Source organism: Eutrigla gurnardus, assembly GCF_963514095.1.
Source record: "Eutrigla gurnardus genome assembly, chromosome: 10".
Taxonomy (NCBI): domain Eukaryota; kingdom Metazoa; phylum Chordata; class Actinopteri; order Perciformes; family Triglidae; genus Eutrigla; species Eutrigla gurnardus.
In genome coordinates, this window is record NC_139924.1 from 7,268,541 (window position 1) to 7,287,245 (window position 18,705).

At 44.1% G+C, this 18,705-nt stretch overlaps 1 protein-coding gene across 2 annotated transcripts; it reads right to left on the reverse strand.

Moving 5' to 3' along the window:
* Positions 1–1,906: 1,906 nt before the first annotated feature.
* cluha (clustered mitochondria (cluA/CLU1) homolog a) lies at positions 1,907–18,191 on the reverse strand. Of its 2 annotated transcripts, none has more exons than XM_084019632.1 (27): positions 17,896–18,191; positions 12,868–13,061; positions 12,435–12,606; positions 11,982–12,125; positions 11,739–11,866; positions 11,456–11,610; positions 10,901–11,026; positions 10,339–10,486; positions 10,160–10,252; positions 9,568–10,002; positions 9,037–9,296; positions 8,538–8,947; positions 7,645–7,746; positions 7,370–7,470; positions 7,133–7,285; positions 6,980–7,042; positions 6,650–6,894; positions 6,466–6,550; positions 6,220–6,373; positions 5,947–6,086; positions 5,210–5,290; positions 4,998–5,123; positions 4,761–4,882; positions 4,571–4,664; positions 4,346–4,480; positions 4,168–4,241; positions 1,907–3,873 (listed from the first exon to the last, which is right to left on the reverse strand). In XM_084019632.1, the coding sequence occupies exons 1-27, from the start codon at positions 18,029–18,031 to the stop codon at positions 3,747–3,749; spliced, it is 4,203 nt and encodes a 1,400-aa protein (XP_083875758.1). In that variant the 5' UTR covers positions 18,032–18,191; the 3' UTR covers positions 1,907–3,746. The 2 variants fall into 2 exon arrangements, with proteins under 2 accessions (XP_083875758.1, XP_083875759.1); XM_084019633.1 differs by having other exon boundaries at positions 8,625–8,947; positions 17,896–18,190.
* Positions 18,192–18,705: the final 514 nt, after the last annotated feature.

The window sequence follows — 18,705 nt, forward strand, 5'->3', positions numbered from 1 at the left end:
GCCGGGAGCGCGCGTGAAGCTCGCGTTCACGGTATGACGGGAGCGTGCACGCCCTTGATAGCAGGGGGGTAAAAATCCCTATGGTTGCTTTATACGTTTTTGACTTTTAACTCTTACATTACGTCTAGAGTCGCCTACACGTATGACTGCAAAAATACTTTAGAAATAAATGATACATTTAGAATAAAAATAGACACTATGCTGAATGCCAATTGCTGTGGTGAAAGTAACTACGACTAGTACTGTATTTTGTGGTACTTTATACTTCCAAGCCACTACATATCAATACTGAATATTGTACTTTTTTACTCCACTGTATTTATCTTACATATATTGCAAATTCATAATTTACATATAAATACATTACACATATGATCAGCCAATACATTTGTGTTATAGATTAATCTGCATGACAGTTTACAGTAGGAAGTAGCTAAACATACCACCATTTAATCAGCAAAAACAATAAAATGCTATTTATAGGGTAATGCATTTACTAAAAAAAATGCTCGTAAACAGTGGTATTACTAATTTCACTTTAGTAATAAAATCTCAATACTTGAGTTATCAAAACCCCAAACAAAACTTTTACTAGCTTTATTTTATTCATTTTAATATAAAAGCATACGCAAACCAAAATATAATTAGATTGTTATTTTGTAAAGAACAACACACAAACACCACACATCATCAGGGGAAGTGGAGTCAAACACTTGGCCCGAGAAGCCTTTGTGCACAAGAAATTTCATCAGCTAAGAAAACACAAAAATCTCAAACAATAATTTCCAGACAATAAATGCAACATTGGGCAGAAAAGTGCGTAACATTTTGGGATAGATATTACTTCCCCCCCTCCCCCACACAGACCATAATATTTATTTTGCACAGGATCCATATTTTAAAATTAAAGAATTATTTATTTTCTGTATTTATATGTAATTTCAGTTAATATGCATATTGCACACTTGTTTTGTACTTCAGCTTGCAAAGTAACTGCAAATGATAGTGTTATATGCAAATGAGGTGTTAAAGAATACCCCCTGCCACCCACACCTGATGCTAACGTATTTATAACATGAAATAACATCTCAAACATTAACAGGCTAAACTATTCAGAAAAGAAATGTGCATAATGAACTCTAGTGGAGTGAGATTAGTGCCTCCAACTAAACAGAAGCACCATGTTAAAAGAGCAACACAGAATATTTCTTGCAGATAATTACTTGGATAATTCTCAATAAGTTTATTCTATATCGTAATCTACTAAAAAAAATCCCAAACGATAGACTTTGGGGGTTTTGGGTCTGTTGGGGATCAACAGGTCCAAACATGTTCAACAGGTGGGCCATATGACTAATAGTCTCTCAGAAAATATGCAAACCATTCCCTCATTTTTATTTGTCAATTCAACTGAACCATGTGTATTTATGTGCACCAGCACTGCAACATCTCCTGTCATTCAGGTCAATGCATGTCCTTCACAATCAGACAAAGGTTATTGTGCCACCTTGTGGACACGGTTGATATTGTTGCGTGAGACTTGGGTCACAGGGGGCAAAAGAAAGTCAACCAAGAAACTCAAAAAGATAAGAAACCCAGAAACAAAACACCCAGAGACATATTTCACCTTCATAACTTGTACAATCTTAACCCGTTATCACCCTCATTCCCATTCAGAAGCATAAACAATAGGCACTATACACGCTACGGTATTGATGTCATGATAATTAGGTTTTAGGAACACAATCAGGAAAGTCATTGTAATTTTGAATTCACCCTGCCTGAAAGCTTGTCTTTTGTTTCCTGTTCATTCAGTTCCCTTATTTTCAGGACATTCAGTCCGTACAGTAAGCAGTCCATCGTGTGGCAAGTAAAAGCTGCATTTTCCAAAATCAATCATTTCCAGCACCATCTCTCTATTGCTTTAATCACATACATTTAGACACGGCAACAATTAAGTAACAAATTGCCATGGGAGGGATACATTGCATGTATACAAGCGCAAACAAATCTTATCAGTCTTTTTCTCTTTTTTTTGGTACATCACATAGAAGCAGCCCTTCTCTCGTCCACTTTGGGTTGTGCTGTGGACATGGTTGCACATCCAAACAGCGCAAGAAAGTGCACTAAATACTGCTGAATGAGCAGACTCTCATGGCTGTTTTTTTAATTTGTTTTTATCTTAGTTACATATGAAAAGATGACCCAATAATGGAGGAAAGAAAACAACAAAAAAACAAACACCCATGAACAATAAATCAGTCACGACTACCAATGCTGAGGGACTGTCCAGTGATAAGAAAGAGCTCTATTTAAGTTCCAATTCATACATAAACAGATAAACAACACTGGTGGCCGCGAGTGTTTTAGGAAAAGAGGCGTCAGCCATCCAACAGGTTTACTATGCATAGAAAAATAAAACATTTGGAAAGCCAATGTTCGCTTAGCCTCTATTCAAACTATGCAGCAGCAAAAGCAGCGACAGCCCTGGCCAATAGATGTTCTGTTGGACTACACAAAGAGACACACACACACACACAGTCACGCATACAAACACACATGCACATATTCTTTAAATGTGTAAAAATAGAAGATTGAACACAGCTAGTATTTAGATAGATAAATTTACTGCTTAAAGGTGGACGTTTCAAATCGGCATTTTCCATAAACATCAATCAAGTACCTGTCTAAATCCAATAGAGATTTATACATCTTGTTTTCCTCTTCTATACATTTTCTATAAAACAGACATGGCTTAAATTAATTGATGATGAACAGGCCTAAAATACCTTCATAATCCTGTGCACCTTTACAAAATCCATTTCATGTACTAAAAAAAAAAAAAATATATATATATATATATATTCCAGCAAATTAAATCAAACCAGTTGAAAGCTCACCAATATGTCACGGTATTGTTTTGTTTGACTGGAGAAACAGGAACTATAGGACACAGCAGGCAGGCACCCACCTGGGATGTCGTAAGTACAAATGATAGAAAGATCTAATCAATTAACCATCAGGGACGTGCAAGAGTGATGGGTGACTGCTGCAAAGTGGGTCAAAGAAGCCACGAAGAAGGGAATTTACATTCTGAAGCCCAACTTGTGAAAATCTTAAATTTAGTGACTGTATTCTGGTCTTAGTGCACAGTAGAAAGGACCCCTGAGTTCTAGGACAGGGTAGGTGCTTTATCATTCAGAGCACCACTGTGGGGGGTTGGGGGGGGTCTTCGGGGCTCTTGAGGGAATGGCAGGGCAAAAAAAATGGTCCTGGGCTAACAGTGCTGTGGGAATTTTGAGCTGGGACGAAGCATAATAAGCGTAATACGACACAATGGATAAGGCTCTGGTATACAATGTCATGGTCATCCTTGGTCTCCGTGCCCTGACTGCAACCACTCTTTCATATGCAATCATATCTCTAAGCAGCTAACACCTTGAGTGACGGCACATCACCAGGTTCTTGGGCCGGGGACTTTTCAGATCGCATGTTACGTTGATTCTATGTTTGTACTTTCTTCCTCCCTTCCTAGCTTGTAGGAAATTGCCGCTCTGTATTCCTCAGTCCTACGGTTCATACAGTTTGTTGTCTGGACTGCCCTGCCCATCCCCTCCCCTGTTTATTTCAATGCTGATTTAGACCGTTTGCTTCTCGGCTCCACAGGCTCAGTGACGTAGCTGTTGCGTCACGGCCGCTCCCCGCCCCCCATAGCAGATAGTAGCTGTGTTGAGGGCTTTTATACATTAATCAATGGGAATTTTGTCCTCTAGCTCCAGCGGCGTGTCCTCAATGGGCTCCTCGCTCTTTCCCAGCTCCTGCAGATGCTGCCGCCTCTGAACCTCAGCCTTCAGGTTCTCCAGATCCTTTTGGCTGAAATGCAAATAAAAATCAATACTTCCCTTCCTGTAGAGGACATTTCTGGTATCACTTTAGCAATTGACATTTTTGGTCTTTTATTTATCCCTCGTCTCAAATCCATAAAAAAAAAAAAAAAGTACTAAAAGCTGCAGTCAAGTTTAAAATGAAATTTGACAGACAGCATTGTGGGCTGAACATTTCTTTAAAGCTACTTTCAGGGAAAAGTCCTTCAAATAATGTTTAAAATCCAATATAAAATAGCTGCACTGATCGTACCTAGGTGTAGGTGTTCAGTGCATTATTTACCTGAGCGGTATAAAGATGATGCCGTTGATAATGTTAAGCTGCTCCAGGACACTGGCCATGCTGGGAGCAGTAAACTGGAAAACAAAAAGGAAATTAAAACATGGCATCACTGCTAAATGGTGGGAATGAAACAGATGGAACCACAAAACAAAAAAAAACCCTGAATCAGAGCAGTCACCTTGAGTGGCATGATGCTGGCGTTGGAGCCATTCTTGTAGATCTCGTTCATGGTCCTCTGCAGAGCTACAGCCTGCTGGGTGAGATACTTCAGGAACTCTGAACTCTCCTTGGTCTTCTCGTGTGCCTCGCCCATCTGAGAAGAGAAAACACAAATATTTGAGGGATGTCATTTCAGGATAAAGAAAACGCACGTTAGTTCCCATCAGGGTCGTGCCGGGCTCACCTGGTTCTTGTAAATGGTGTAACCCTCCTTCTCGTGCTGCAGTGCAGAGCGGAACTCCGCCTTGCTCTCGTAAACCCTCGCAACCAAATGATGGCTGGGGAAAAAATAAATAAGGCACGCATAACGTAAATAAACATGTCACTCAGTATTATAAGTTCCATCTAGATACGGATGATGAATCCCTCCTCACCTGAGGGCCACTTTGAGGGACCGAGGCCCATGGTACTTTGTGTTGATAGTCAAGGCATTCTCAAGGAATCTCAGCGATAACTCGTACTCCATCACTCCGTGCAGCACCAACCCAATGTTACTCTGTGGAAGGACAGGCAAGAACAAAGTTATCGTTAGCGTTACTTCAGCATCCATGCATTAGGACAGAAGAAGAAGTTAATAGTTTAAATAAATCCTTAGTAAACACTGCACTCACATCGAGCAGCGCCATCTCCGGGTGGTCCTCCCCACAAACCAGCAGCATGAGGTATCGTGCACGATAAAGCAGCTTCAGGGCGGTCGACAGCTGGCCATTGGCGAAGCAGTAGAGAGCCAAGTGCATCTGGGAACAAACAGGAAACAAACACACAGGTTTGAATCATCTGCAGCATGAAATAAACACCGCCAAAGTCTGGTGCGATAACTTACATATTCTTGAATTGTGTTGGGGTGCTCGATGCCGAGGACTCGTTCACTCATCAGAACAGCCTTTTGCTGGTTGCTGAGAGCCTGTGAGTAAACACACAAATGTCATTTAGGCAGGGCTGCACATGTTGACATTCTATCCATCCATCCATCGTCTACCGCTTATCCTGTATTCAGGGTACATGTTGACATTTAAATTCTAAAAATCAACATTCAAAAGCTGCTCAGCCATTGTAGCATGTCTATTCATTGTTTAAACCTGGTATTTCTGCAGTGTTAAGTTGGTTAATCAATACATTTTGTATTTCTGTACTTTGGGCAACGTTGATTGGCTGTCATAATGGGTGTGGTGAGGGTAGGAATTTAAAAAATCCTGACCAGCAAACCACAACTGCTTGTTTGTGATCCAAACATTTCCAAAAGCTCAACAGTGTTGTAAAGTCCAAATGTATTTAAAAAAAAAAATTCACAATAGGTTTTTTATCCAACAAAATATTCTGCTTTAATCTAAGTTAGTTTGTGTTTAACCTTTCAAAAACTATATTTTCACACAGTCAACAATTTCTACTCTCCTGCTTGATGTTTTAACAGAGAGGTCTAGTAGCAAACAACACCTTCAATTACATTTATATAAAATACAAACAAATCTATTATTTTCATAGGGTGATTCAAAAACCTCAATAGAAGAGACAAACATAAAAAATAAAACACACAAAGTAAAGAGTCATGTTTCTGCCTACCTCGGGATGATCTCCCATGATGTAATTAAGGCGTGCCAGCAGGCGCAAGCAGGCACAGATCTCCACATGCATGGCTCCGTACACGTTGTTGAAGAGGTTAAGAGCCTCGTTGATCAGCTCACAGCCCTCCTTCAGAAAACCTGGAAATGTCAAAATAACAAAAAACAATATAGAGGTTCCACAAGTTAAGATTTTTTCATTATATTCATTCTGTCAATTTTTGGTGCATTTTTTTTATGTACGATTCAATCTTGTGACATAAATATGTCTCACCTTGCTGCACTTTGGCCTGTCCACTCTGGAAGAAATGGAAGGCATCGGAGGCTTTGGGGTTCACGTGCTTCACAACAGGGAAAATATTCAGGATGTCCTCCTCTGTGAAGGCAGGCTTGTGGCGGCTGTCGAAGTTATACTCCTTTATCAGAATCTAGAAGGCAAATCGATAAGTAGAAAAAAATTCATGAAGGCCATTTGGTAAGGGACCCTCAGGGGGGCACTATACAAGTAAATGAGTGTTACCTGGATGCCAGTTTTGATTGAAATCTCTCTGAGCAGAGTGCTTTTCTGGAGGCCATATCTCTCCACCACCTGGTCCACACTGTCACTGCGCACAAAACATTTAATATCACACAGGATGGAAAAATGTGTGAGCGTTAAAAGAGAGCTTTAACATCTGTTTCACATTAGCAGAGGGGGCCCTCACCACTGCACGGTGAAGTGATAGTAGCTCTTGGCTTCGGATGCAATGTTCTTCCACAGCTCGCTGGGTGTCAGGCTGGCCCACGCCGTGTTATCGCCACCGCCGGGGACCCTGTTGCGACGCTTGCGGCTCTTGCGGCGAGACACCAGCTCGTCGGGAGGCAGGTGAGCAACGGCGTCGGGGAACGAGCTCAGGAAGCAGTTTAGGAAATGGCTTACAGCGGCAGAGAGGGCGGACAATTCCACACCCTAAAGCGGTGAGGAAAAAAGGAGAATGTTCAATCAAAATAAATGTTGTTTTGAAGCTGGATAATGCATGTCAGATGTTACCAACCTGGAGGTATGTCTTGAAGATATGCTTCGCACATCTGGTGATCAGCTCACTGATTCCTATTCTCTAGGGTAGGGAAAAATAAAATAATAAGACAAAACACAAGGACAAACAGTATGCGACAGTGGTGGTTGGATTCAGAGGTTTGAGACTCACATAGAAGTGCTCCAGCTGGGCTTTGGCCGGAGTCTTGTCCACAAACTCCAGAACGTTGCCCAGGTAGCGGATGTTGATGCCTCTTTGTCGCAAGGCCTCAGTCAGTGTGGCTCCATCCATGGGCAGAGCGCTGTGGTCCAAACAGTCTTTAACCTGGTCATAAAACACACACACATAGGCTTTAAACTCATGTCTGCTTTATGACGTGGACCCGTGAGGAGAGTCTGTGTCACCCACCAGTGATGGGATCTGACAGGACACCAGGAAGGCAGCGGCGTCTTTGAGAAGCTGCTTCTGCTTCTGGACATCATCCGCGCTGTCGTCTGGGAAACGGACTCCTGGTTCGAGAAAGCATGCACACATATTCAGTGCTTATACTCTCCTGAACAAGTGACATTCACACTCTCTCTTATCACTTCAAAAGATAATTTGGGCCCAAAAATGGTAAAATGTCCTCCAAGCAAGAAGGAGATTAGACACTGACAAATCACTGACTCTTCAACTGTGCTTACCTGGGGAGAAGATGTCGGGGTTGAAGCGAATGTCAAAGGATGTGTTGCTGATGGAGCCCACAGCCATGCAGGCATTGAGGACGACCTCACGGCTTTTGGGATCTGTTTTCGATTCGGGTTTGAATACAAAGAAAAAAGGTGCAAACGTGTTAAAAGTAATGGTGACAGACGCATCATAGGAATGTTTAAACCATGTCCACATTAAGCCAAAACTGAGCTTTTTGTGAGTGTATGTGGGGAAAGGAGATATTTTTCTTGGTTTAACAGGGAGAGTGCACATTAATGCACAATCCTGTAAATGTGCTAGTTATCTGCAGTATTAATTAGCCATCCTTGCATTATAAATGTCAAGACAGATGATGACACAATACAGATAGTATCATTGATCTTGTAATTCTGTTGATTTTCAGCATAAAAATAGTCATTTGATAAGCTGAATGTAGACATGGTGTTAGTAAAGCACCCACCACCGTTTCAAAGCTGTCTATAAACGACTACAAACCACAAACCATTCCACAGATTAGGTCAGACTACTGTGAATTAGGATCACCTGAGCAGCACACAAATCACTGAGCACAAGATCATTTCTGCGTTCCATCACACATTTGGATTACTGAACACCACAACTGATTATTGAGTTAAGGTCACATCCCACAGCAGAGGCATCACAGGCTGGGACAGTAGGAGGCGGGCTGATTGGGGGGCAACACGCTTCGCCGCTACAGGCTGAGGACTGAGCGGGGACAGCTAACCTGATGGAAATAAGCCACTCGATATAACCAGTAAATATGTTTTGGTTAAATACTTCTCGTGACCAACATTACATTTTCTATGCACTGATCCACCAGAGTAGCTCTCCCTGCGTTGTCCTGCGCTTTTGCTTTTGAACATACCGATACAAGATCCATCTTCGGCAACTAAGGTCTCTGCCAGCTCTTTAGCCTGAGCTAATCCTGGAATACTTTCCTCAAGCTCCTTACCCTCCAGTGGGCTCTTGCATTCCCCATTTTGGGTGGCTGTGGGTTCTACAGGCCCGTTTGTGGCAGGCTTTGAGTTTTCTTCGCCGTCAGTCGCTGCCTTCGAGTCTACAGAGATGTTGTTCTGCGTCTGGCTTGTGTTGTCCGTGGAGACCTCTGATGCACCGGGAGAATCCGCTGCCGTGGTCTGTTTTTGGGTTGTGTCGACGTTGCTTTCTGAGGGCGTTTCAGCCGTTTCTGTGATGGCAGGTATATTAGTCTTTGCGTCCTTGTTTGCTTTTTGTTGCATGAGCTGTAATGCCGCCATCTTCATGAAGAGAAGATATCTGCAGAGGGACACAATCAGCAGTCAAACACATGTAGAAACTCTTCCCATGTGGGGAATGTGATGAGGCACAGCTGCACAGACACCTACCTGTGCTCAACAAAGGCCTCGATGAGCTCTTGCCGTAGACAAGCCAGGCGGTGGCGGTGCTGGCGGGGGAAGCCTTGGCGCTGGGTCTCTGGAGGCAGCTCCTCTCCATCCACAGGCAGGAAGTTGAGGTCAGGAGGGAAGGTACGAAGAAGGTCCAGGATGTAGTGTCGGCCATCATTTCCGATGATGCCCTTACACTCCACGGAAGAGCACAGCTCCACTGCGTCATTTTTCTCGTTCAGCACGTTGTGCCTCTGGACCTGAAATTTACACAAAGACAAAGACTCTGAATGCACAGTGTCCCTGTGGTGGAATCAGAAAAACAAGCCTTAAAGAATAAGGCTGCTGATATTCTACATTTTTCTCACAGTCTGTGGCTCTAAGTAACAGGCCCATTTATTTGCTTTTATGTAACGGCTGTTATCAGGCTTCACCCACACAGGAAATATGTGTTTGTAGGATCAAATTATTAGTTTTGGACTATTCGTTTAACATTCGTTGGACTGTGAATACACACGTTATATCACTGACCTTGAGTGGCCTGCTGGTCTTCTCCAGCAGCTCCATGTATTTGCTGTGAGACACAACAGTCTTTCCAAAGTCAATGGAGCCGTAGATGACGCTCTGCTCCTGCTCACGCTCCAGGATACCGGGGATGATGGACTGAGCGGTGACACGGTAGCCTCTGTAGTCCACCACCACCGTCCCCAGAGTGTACAGACCCTCCACGTCCACGGCCCCGTAAGCCCGTACTCCATTCAAGTCATTGGTGGGCGCGGCGTGGGCGGCGGCATCTCCACCAAGCTCACGATAGTGATCCCGTACGTCGAAGCCCAAGCTGAAGAAGATGTTGTTCCAGATGAACATCTGCATGCGCGTTTCCTCGCCGGGGTTGATGGCCATCACGTTGCCATCGATGACCGCCATCGCGCCACGAGTGGCAGCTGCTGCAAAGTCACTATGGACCTAAAAGGAGAGAAAAATGGAGGAATCGGTGATTTAGAAGAAACGGTTACACATTACAAAGCTACACTTTTACACATCATATTGCCCATTAACAGTGTGAGTCAGCAGTTTGGGTGAGTGTGTGTAATCTGGTCTGTTGACTGTGTAAAGAAGGTACCTTGAATATGGCCCTCTCCCTCAGCAGGCGTTCAGGCAGGTTCTTCCGAGGCAGCTCTCTGGTGGTCTGCAGCTCCTCGTTCCAATCTCTAGTCTGAAGACGCATCGGCACAAAAAAAAAAATTAATACTGGAACCAATGGAATTGGCCTTTTGTGCTGCTGTGTTCAGCTGTGCCCACCTGTCCAGGTATGTGCTCCTCATAACCCAGGCGGGAGGTGTAGGCGTCCTCAGCTCGAACGCAGTCCATGGCGTGGTCTACCTGTGGAGCTGTCCAGCTGTACACCTGGAAAGGCGTGGCTATCCTCTCAAACGGGTGTCTCTGGACCCTGCAGCAAAAATGTCATAAATCTGTTTATAAAGGCATCGCTTGTGGGGTCTATTTTCATACATCTCAGGCAGTTTATCTGAAGTTTGCTCTCATTGCGAGCAGTTCCAACATCATCATTTCTTTCTTTTTGAATGACCAAATTTCTTGTTAATTTTGTCTTATTTCATTTACTTATTTTGTGTTAAGACTTTGATCTCATGTCCTGGTCTTGATTGTAAAAGATGTGCTTTTCACCTGGTTAAGTAAAGTTAATGAATGAGGGAATGAATGAACTTTAGAATTATCGTAGAAAAGTAGCACTTCAAAGAGAAATGTAAGAAAAGTAAAGACGAGAAGCTTTTGTACAGAACAGACTAGAAAGATATTGTTGCTCGGGACACAATAAAGTCATTCAACATGAAGGGAAGTTGACCTTTTCTTTTGCAGGGCAGTGAAGTTCTTCTTGAAGGCAGGGCTGATCTGGCTCAGCAGCTCCACCAGAGAATGGCTCAGGAAGCTGGGATTGGATGGCTTGGGGTTGAAGGTGTAGGTAGTAGATCTGGAATACACATTACCATCATTATGACGTGTTAAAATAGACTTTTTTGGTAACAAGTCTAAGAGACACAATGCTAACCACTAAGCAAGCCTGTACAGGAAGAACTTCTCCTCTAGTGACATGGCTCTGCCACTTTTTCCAACATATGCCCATCTTGGAAATACTAAAACATAAGAGGAACTTAAGGTGGATGTTGTCAAGTGGTTAGAAAATAACGCTGCTCTAAAACATGGCATCTTTCCCAATTCTACACCTCAGACTGGTAAGTCCTTGCTGGCATGCAAAACTAGGATCCTGAAGATGTTAACGCCAAGTAACTGCCAAACGCTTTGTGTATAAATATGCATGAAGAGATTATAGAGCTTAAAAAAGGCCACTGTAGTGAAAACATTGAGATGTAACGGGATAGGAGTCGAAATGTTGACTGACTGGTTGAGGTAGAAGCCTCGTGTAGAGGCAGTGACGCTGACGTGACGCTCCTCTACAGTCACAATGTACAGGTACATGAGGTCACCATGCATCTTCCTGTTTCCTGGGGGAGGGTTCCAGCCGCTCATGGTCAGGACCTTCAGGCACTGCATAGGCTGTTGGAGATGTCAAAACCATTAGCCAAATGAAAGACTGGTACAATTCAGTCACTTATTGGACTGCTGAGGAATGTAATTCCCCCAAATCGGATCACATGTAGGGCCAAGTCAGCACTGCTCCTCACTTTCAAGTCCTTGTTCTGTGGCTGGAGGGGCACCAGGGGGCGATCTTTGCTGCCAGGCAGGATGTGCTCTGGGGGGGTGCAGTCAATCTGCTCCAACTCGTTGCCCTTTTTCTTCCGCTTCCCACTATCTGCAGTCACATAAAAACGAGCTCAGTGAACACCTGCAGGTTGTAAATCCTAAATGACATGGTACATGTAAAAGAACATTCTCCCGATGGTTGAACATGGCTGTGTGGGTCATACCTCCGAGGTCTCCATCAGTGAAGATGCTGAGGAAGGAGAGAGAGTTGCAGTCCACTCCGTTGTAGGCGTCTGAGGGGTCCAGACTCTTCAGCAGGTCTCTGATGTGACGCACATGAATGCGGGCCTCGCGTACTGTGTAGGGCTCTGGGGGGAAGAGGGCATAGACATAAAATAGAAATAGCAGGCAGTGAGTGGTTTGACAAGGAACAGGTGAGGCTAATGGACACTTGTAATGTACTACTACTCAATTCTGTTTACTCTTATTCTAGCAGCTACAGATCAGTGGAACCACAGCAAGACAGATGTTGTGGCAAGCTGTAGATCCACAGACCGGGCTAAAACATGCTAGTTATGTGATGACAGCTTGACCTTTCCAAGCTATGCAGTTAGCTTTTGTTTTTCCTCTCTGCACCACAAGTATAAGTCATACACAAGTGTGAATAAAAGTCTGACCTTCCACCACTTTGAGCAGCGAGCCCTCCTGCAGGCCCTCAATGGACTTGAGCTCAGCAAAGTTGTCCAGCACGTTTCCTTCCAGCTGCAGGGAGAAGCAGGTGCGGTGGCAGGTGTCCTCTCGGTCCATCAGCACCTGATGGATCTCTTGAACCATTTCCTGGGGAGATACCTGATGGAAGGGAGAGAGGGATACGAAGTGAGATATAGAAGAGTATCACTAGAGATTTCGAGTTTGATGGAAAATACTTCTAACATGTCTTTATAATGTGCAAACAGCAGCACAACCCAGGGTTCAGACCAAAAACAGCCCTGAACCAGTAAGTGATTGGCCATGAAATGAATGACAGTGCAGTTTTTTTATGAGCAGTACTATTATCAGTCTGAATGATTTGCCCTAATGAATGACTGCTTGTGCAGAGCTACTCCTTACTTGCAGGTCAAACGGCTCCGTTCCAGGGGCCTGGATCTTGACGGTGAAGCCTGTGTCCTGGATCACTATCACTTCCTGTTCGTTAGAGTCCTCTCCTCCGTCCGTCTCACTGTTCCCATCCTGCTTCGCTTCTGCCTCCTCTGTGCGCTCATGAGCCCCATCACCGTTCACCATGGTTGTATCTGCACTGTGCCCTGCAATGGAGAAGACACAAAAGGTTGAGTTAAATTGTAAATCGCTGTGCAAAGATGTCGTTAAAAGCAGTCAAACCACTTGCCTGACTCCTAACACATACCCGTAGGTATGTACACTTCAAGGACTATTTTTTTTTAACAAACAGCTGTGCTCTATAAATCTACAGCTACCGGTATGAATATAGGAACACCTTGAGACCGTCATGTATTGCAATCCTGACAAAATAAACAACAGACCAGAGAGATGCTGCCAAGCAGCCAGATCACCAAGCACACAGACCCAGAAGAAGGATGACCTTACTGCTAATCTTATGAAATATTTATGAGTTGGTGAACAGAGCCGACAAAGCTCAGGTACAGCATGCTAGTGCCGTGGTATTCCTATTTAATTCACGACTGCAGTACAAGCACGATGGGATTTAGATTGCCTGGCTTTTAATCAATCATCAACTGTACATCTGCTCAAAAGAGTAACTCTTCTATAAAGTTGGCCCTAAAAAACACACATTACTAATGATTGTATCAAAAACATTTGACAATAAGTAACCAGGTTATCCTTTCAGCTGATCTGCAAAGAAGACAAACCTGCTGAAACCAACACGGTTGCAACACTGGAGGGAGTAAAGCCAGAGAGGCTTGAGTACAGAGGGATTCAGTATGAGAGATTTCAACATTCATGAGGCCGAATTACTGATCACTTGCATGGTTGATTGAGGCAAATACAATACCTGCAAGTCAGCGAGAAACCATCCAAGAGTTGCTGTTACTCTTCTGTGGACATTTAATCTCTCAAAATGTCAAAAGACCGTCACTAAGACTAACTAACACTAATTCTAATGAATGATCTCATTACATGCATTATATTTCCCACTTTTTCCAGAGTAAATAACCGTTAAAGCGAGAAGAAAATTACATGAATAAAAATGAGGCTCTCTGGAACATTTAAACCGAGCATGTGGATGTCTCAATGGGACACAACTGCTGCCAGCCAGCGTGTCCTTGCTCACCATCAAGGGTAAACAGCGTCAGGGTTACTGAAGAGAAGGGGCCAGAGGGAGGGGTGGTGCCTTGTAACTGGACGACGACCCCGGTAGGGAATGAACGCACTGAAATGGTGGAGGAGCGGGGGAGTAAGCACGCAAGAGAGTGACGACCAGCCACGCTCTGAATAACAAACACGGAGCAGACACGCAAGTTAATGGCGTTACAAACCAGAAGAGAATGAGGACTCAGCTTTATGTGTGAGCATCGATTCGGTACAGAATGTTTAATATCGCATCAGGTTTGAAATATTTTTGTCTAAGAGGTTGAGACTCAGTTGACTTCAGTATACTCCACTTCACTCTCTTTTGGCTCTGTTTTGGTCTCCACCAATACCTGAGAGATAACTGCCTTTTTAGCTACTAAATGTTCCACCATCACATGCTCGTAGTCTCTACCTGTGTCTGTCTTTTCGTGCTGAGCAGGTAGAGCTGAGTGGCTTTCAAGAGCTTTAGCCAAAATGACGCTATCAGTGGGAATGAATTGAAACGGCTAAGTTGTGGGCCGGAGAGCTAAAATAATGAACTAAAACTCACTACAAAGCTCATCACTAAGAGAAACCCCTTTCACATTGTCATTTGATTGTAGCTCATTATAGCCACTTTAAGTGGCAAACACACAATTGCCAAATCTCAACAATCTTTCGAGATCATGTTTGTGGTTCAACTCTTTACTTATCCCAAAAAACTGTGGTTCAGTCCTACAGAACAACATGTAGAGATGGGGTTAATGAGGAATATCAAATAAAGTAATTTGAAGTTTTTAGGCAAGAGTACAAAGTGCCAGATTTCAGTCTGTGATTAATGAGGCAATCCTGCAGCCTGTGTGTTGCAAAACTGACCCGTTTTTGTTCCACATTAATGGAAGAAGGTTCAGTAAGAAGAAGGGAAAGGAGAGAAGGGAGCGGTGGACCTCGACAATAAACAGGACAGATCTCATGTCGGCTATTGTTTAAAAGGTAAGGAAGTAGAAGTGCATCAAGATTTTTCCTTGATGCACTTCCTGTTGAAATGAGACATGGTGGTGAGATATAATATGGTGGTGGCCAACATTATGGTGTGAGACAGCGGTTTAATTCGACAGCAGAGGCAGGAGTGCCCAAAATCTAACATTTCAGCATTAGCATTTTTTATTAATGGATATTAGGGGGACGCTATCAAAAATACTCAGACTTTTTGATTTTATAGAAGTTGTATTATATACAATATACTCAATATTTGAGGTTGAGTGACCTGATAAAATGTATGGCAGGAAGAGTTGATAATCATCACACTCTTGCGGTTGGACAGTTACCCGACAACAGGTCACAAAGTCAAGGCAAAGAATCAGCGAAACAAGTAAACCAATCTGATAAAGGCAGATGAGAGGTAAAAACCAGACATAATTAAAGTCTACAGCAAGCAAGGTTTACTCTATTACTGACTCATTTATCTTCTGACTTAACCTTTGTCTGAATAAAACTGCCATCTCATAATGAGGTTTCATGCTTCTTTCAGATGATGAAATACTTAGAAATAAGCATTCCTTTAGTTCGCACTTCTCTTGAGAACCAAATATTAAATCTAGCCAGAAACCTATCCACTCTGCAGCCCTCGACACCGGCACCCTGGCTGCTGCCATGGCAACATTAACCAGCCTGGAAACCCTGAAAAACAACAACAGCAGCAGCAACAACACACAAGGACTGTCTGTAACCATGTTTGCTGCACCACAGAGTCAACCTCCTGGTGGACAGACCGACCCTGAGTCATGCATTCTGCAATGGGGTTTCATAGCTACAAGGACTATTTAAAGTATGTTTGAGATTGACTCTATGAATTAAATCACTAAATTCTTTTCACCAATGAATGATGATAACATTCCTACATGCGATCACGCATGCACCTTGTGACACGGGGCTGCACAAGGGGTCCAAAGCTAAAAGAGTCCCATTGCTATAATGATGAATGCAGAAGCTTTGGTTGTGAACTGGTGAGGAAGACATCTAACCAGGCTGGGAGCAGTGCCAGGGAGTCATAGGGGATTCCTGAGATTATCCAAATCACTCTTCACACCTCAATCTGTCTGCTCGGTCATGTGCTGCTAGTGTGTCCTGTAACAACTCTGCACTGACAGTCCGGTGTGAGCATTTTACGTCCATCAGTCCCATCACGATCTCTCGTACGTGATAGACAAGTCCATGTATTGAATCATTTGGAGGTCATAAAAAGTCCATTGAATGCCGATGACAAATTCAGAAAATTGCTAAACATTATGTTTATTGTCCACATGAGAAAAAAGTGAAAGCATCACAACTGAAAAGCTAGATAGACAGACAAAAAAAACCACCCTAAACTGTCCAGCATCCCCTGCTGAAAGAGTGGACAGCACATCCATCAGTAGTCACCCAACCAAATAACCAGAAGATTCAAGCTGCACCCAGCTCCTTATCCTTTCACACATACTAGCAGCGAGCCACTATTGGCCGTGTTTTCCCATGAAACGAGTGACACCGGCAGACAAGACAACTCAAGGTCCCACATGTGACACGCAGACCGACTGCAGCACTGACTGGTTGTGGTGCTCTAAGTTGTGTAACTTCCCCGGCTGACAGTCGCTTTAAATCTCGTTCTACTGAAAACAGTCTGCTGGCTGCTCCACTGCCTCCACTACTTTTATCTTCCCCCCGTACACTCACCTGCTTACACGGCTGTTCATGTATTATTAGCGTAACCTTCCCTCTCACTGTGCATGCACCATCATGACTTTTTCAACGAGAAGCAGCTTCCGCTTCCCGGTCGAGCAGGAACACTCGATTTAATCTCGCCCGCAGGGGGGGGGGCGACGGTTAGACAGTTACCACCAACCGCCAGACACCGCATCCAACTCAAATATCTTATAACGTAAATTTAGAAACATAAATCGAGGTAACGCCGCTTTCACGTAGTTTGTCGGACACGTATGAGATAAAATTACACCCTGTGATAAAACGACACCCCCCTCCCCCTGTTTTCAGAGTGTACGGCTCCGCTGAAGGTGACCTTCAGTTCATTCCTCGGACATGCTGTTACCGAACATGTGCGTCAATGCGAGTTAGCGCAACACGAACTGCTGCATTTACGACATGCGAACAAATCGTGTGCTGTGCGACCGGGTTGCTTCGTCAGAAAGACGCCCGCTGTCAGTGCGCGTTGCTCGGTTTCTCTGTCACGAAGCGACGCGCCACCTGTGCCGAGAGCGTCTGCTTGCTAGCTAGTCAGCTAGTTGACTTAGCCGGGCTCAATGAGAAGGCTAATGTTAGCATACCGGCTAACGTGTTTAGGGCAGCCTGGTATACTCTTGAGTGACGGTGTCAAGTTGGACTACGTGCAGATAGCTACGACCCATCGTGTAGTTATGGACCCGACACTGCTAGTATGCTAATTAGCACGGACGAACAGCAGACAGCTAGTTAGCAGATGCTGCTAGGTGCAAGGTGGACCCTCTAAACTTGGGGAGATTGCCAAGGAGATGGTTGGGAGGAGGAGGAGGGGGTAACGTACACCCCACAGACCACCACCTTGGGTCTGAGGACTTTTGAGTCACACAACAAAGCATGGAGGTTAATGTGATCAGCTATAGTGGATGCAATGCAGATTCAGACAAACAAAACATTTAATAAAACCCACTGATGACCGTTAATGCACTGGGATGCAATATAAGGCTGTTACTGTATGCACGCTGTTATAATGTAATGTGTAATCCGTGTATTGATAATGCATGACAGGTGTTAGAACAGCAGCTATGACTGAGTCAGTCTGCTGCAGAGTCTCACCGCAACCGCAGGAATCCTTCAGGAGTATCTGGCTGGTTTCTTTGCTGTCCTGGGCTCCATCGCAGGCTTCATCCGTGAGATCAACCGGATTACAGTTAGGCACCGACGCCGGGATGTCATCTGTCTTGCTCACCATGGTCGGCAGTCAGTGTCGCAACAGAAATCCCCCAGCAGCGTTTGTTCGATTGTGCGAGTCTGTCGAAGAAGTACAAAAAACAAAAATCTGCTTCTCCGGCTAACGCAGGCTAGCTGGCTACATGCGAAGGGTACAAGCTTACAAAAACAAGTACAGCGAGGAGGAAGGACAGAGCTGTACGCGGTGTCGATCACACGTGGTTTTCTCCTCCCCTCCCCTTGACCTCTTTGCCTTTGCGTTGCACTTCCCCACCCACTGATCGTGGCGCTACGGGAAGCCACATGCGACAAACAGCATTTGCAAACTCCTTTTTTTATGTGACGGTGTAAATTTGATCTCGTGCACTGGAAGATAACCTAAGAGGAATGGCTGAGTGAAAATACTACGTATCATAATATTGTTGCTCTTGTTGACGCCCCAAACAGAAATGTAATTGACTTGACTGACCTTTGTCAGCTCGATGTCTCCTGGCAGTCACACTGACTTTCAACCTCCACACTGTGAGAGTTGCAGCTCATTGATGTGAATGAGGCCTTGGCCTACACACCACTCCTAGTAGACCAGCTGTGTCTGGCTATCAGTTGATAACACAGGCCCTCATGTCTTATGTTAGTAGTGCATACTCCCAAATGTTCAATGAATACAAATCCATAGGCACACAATAAGCCTGGAAC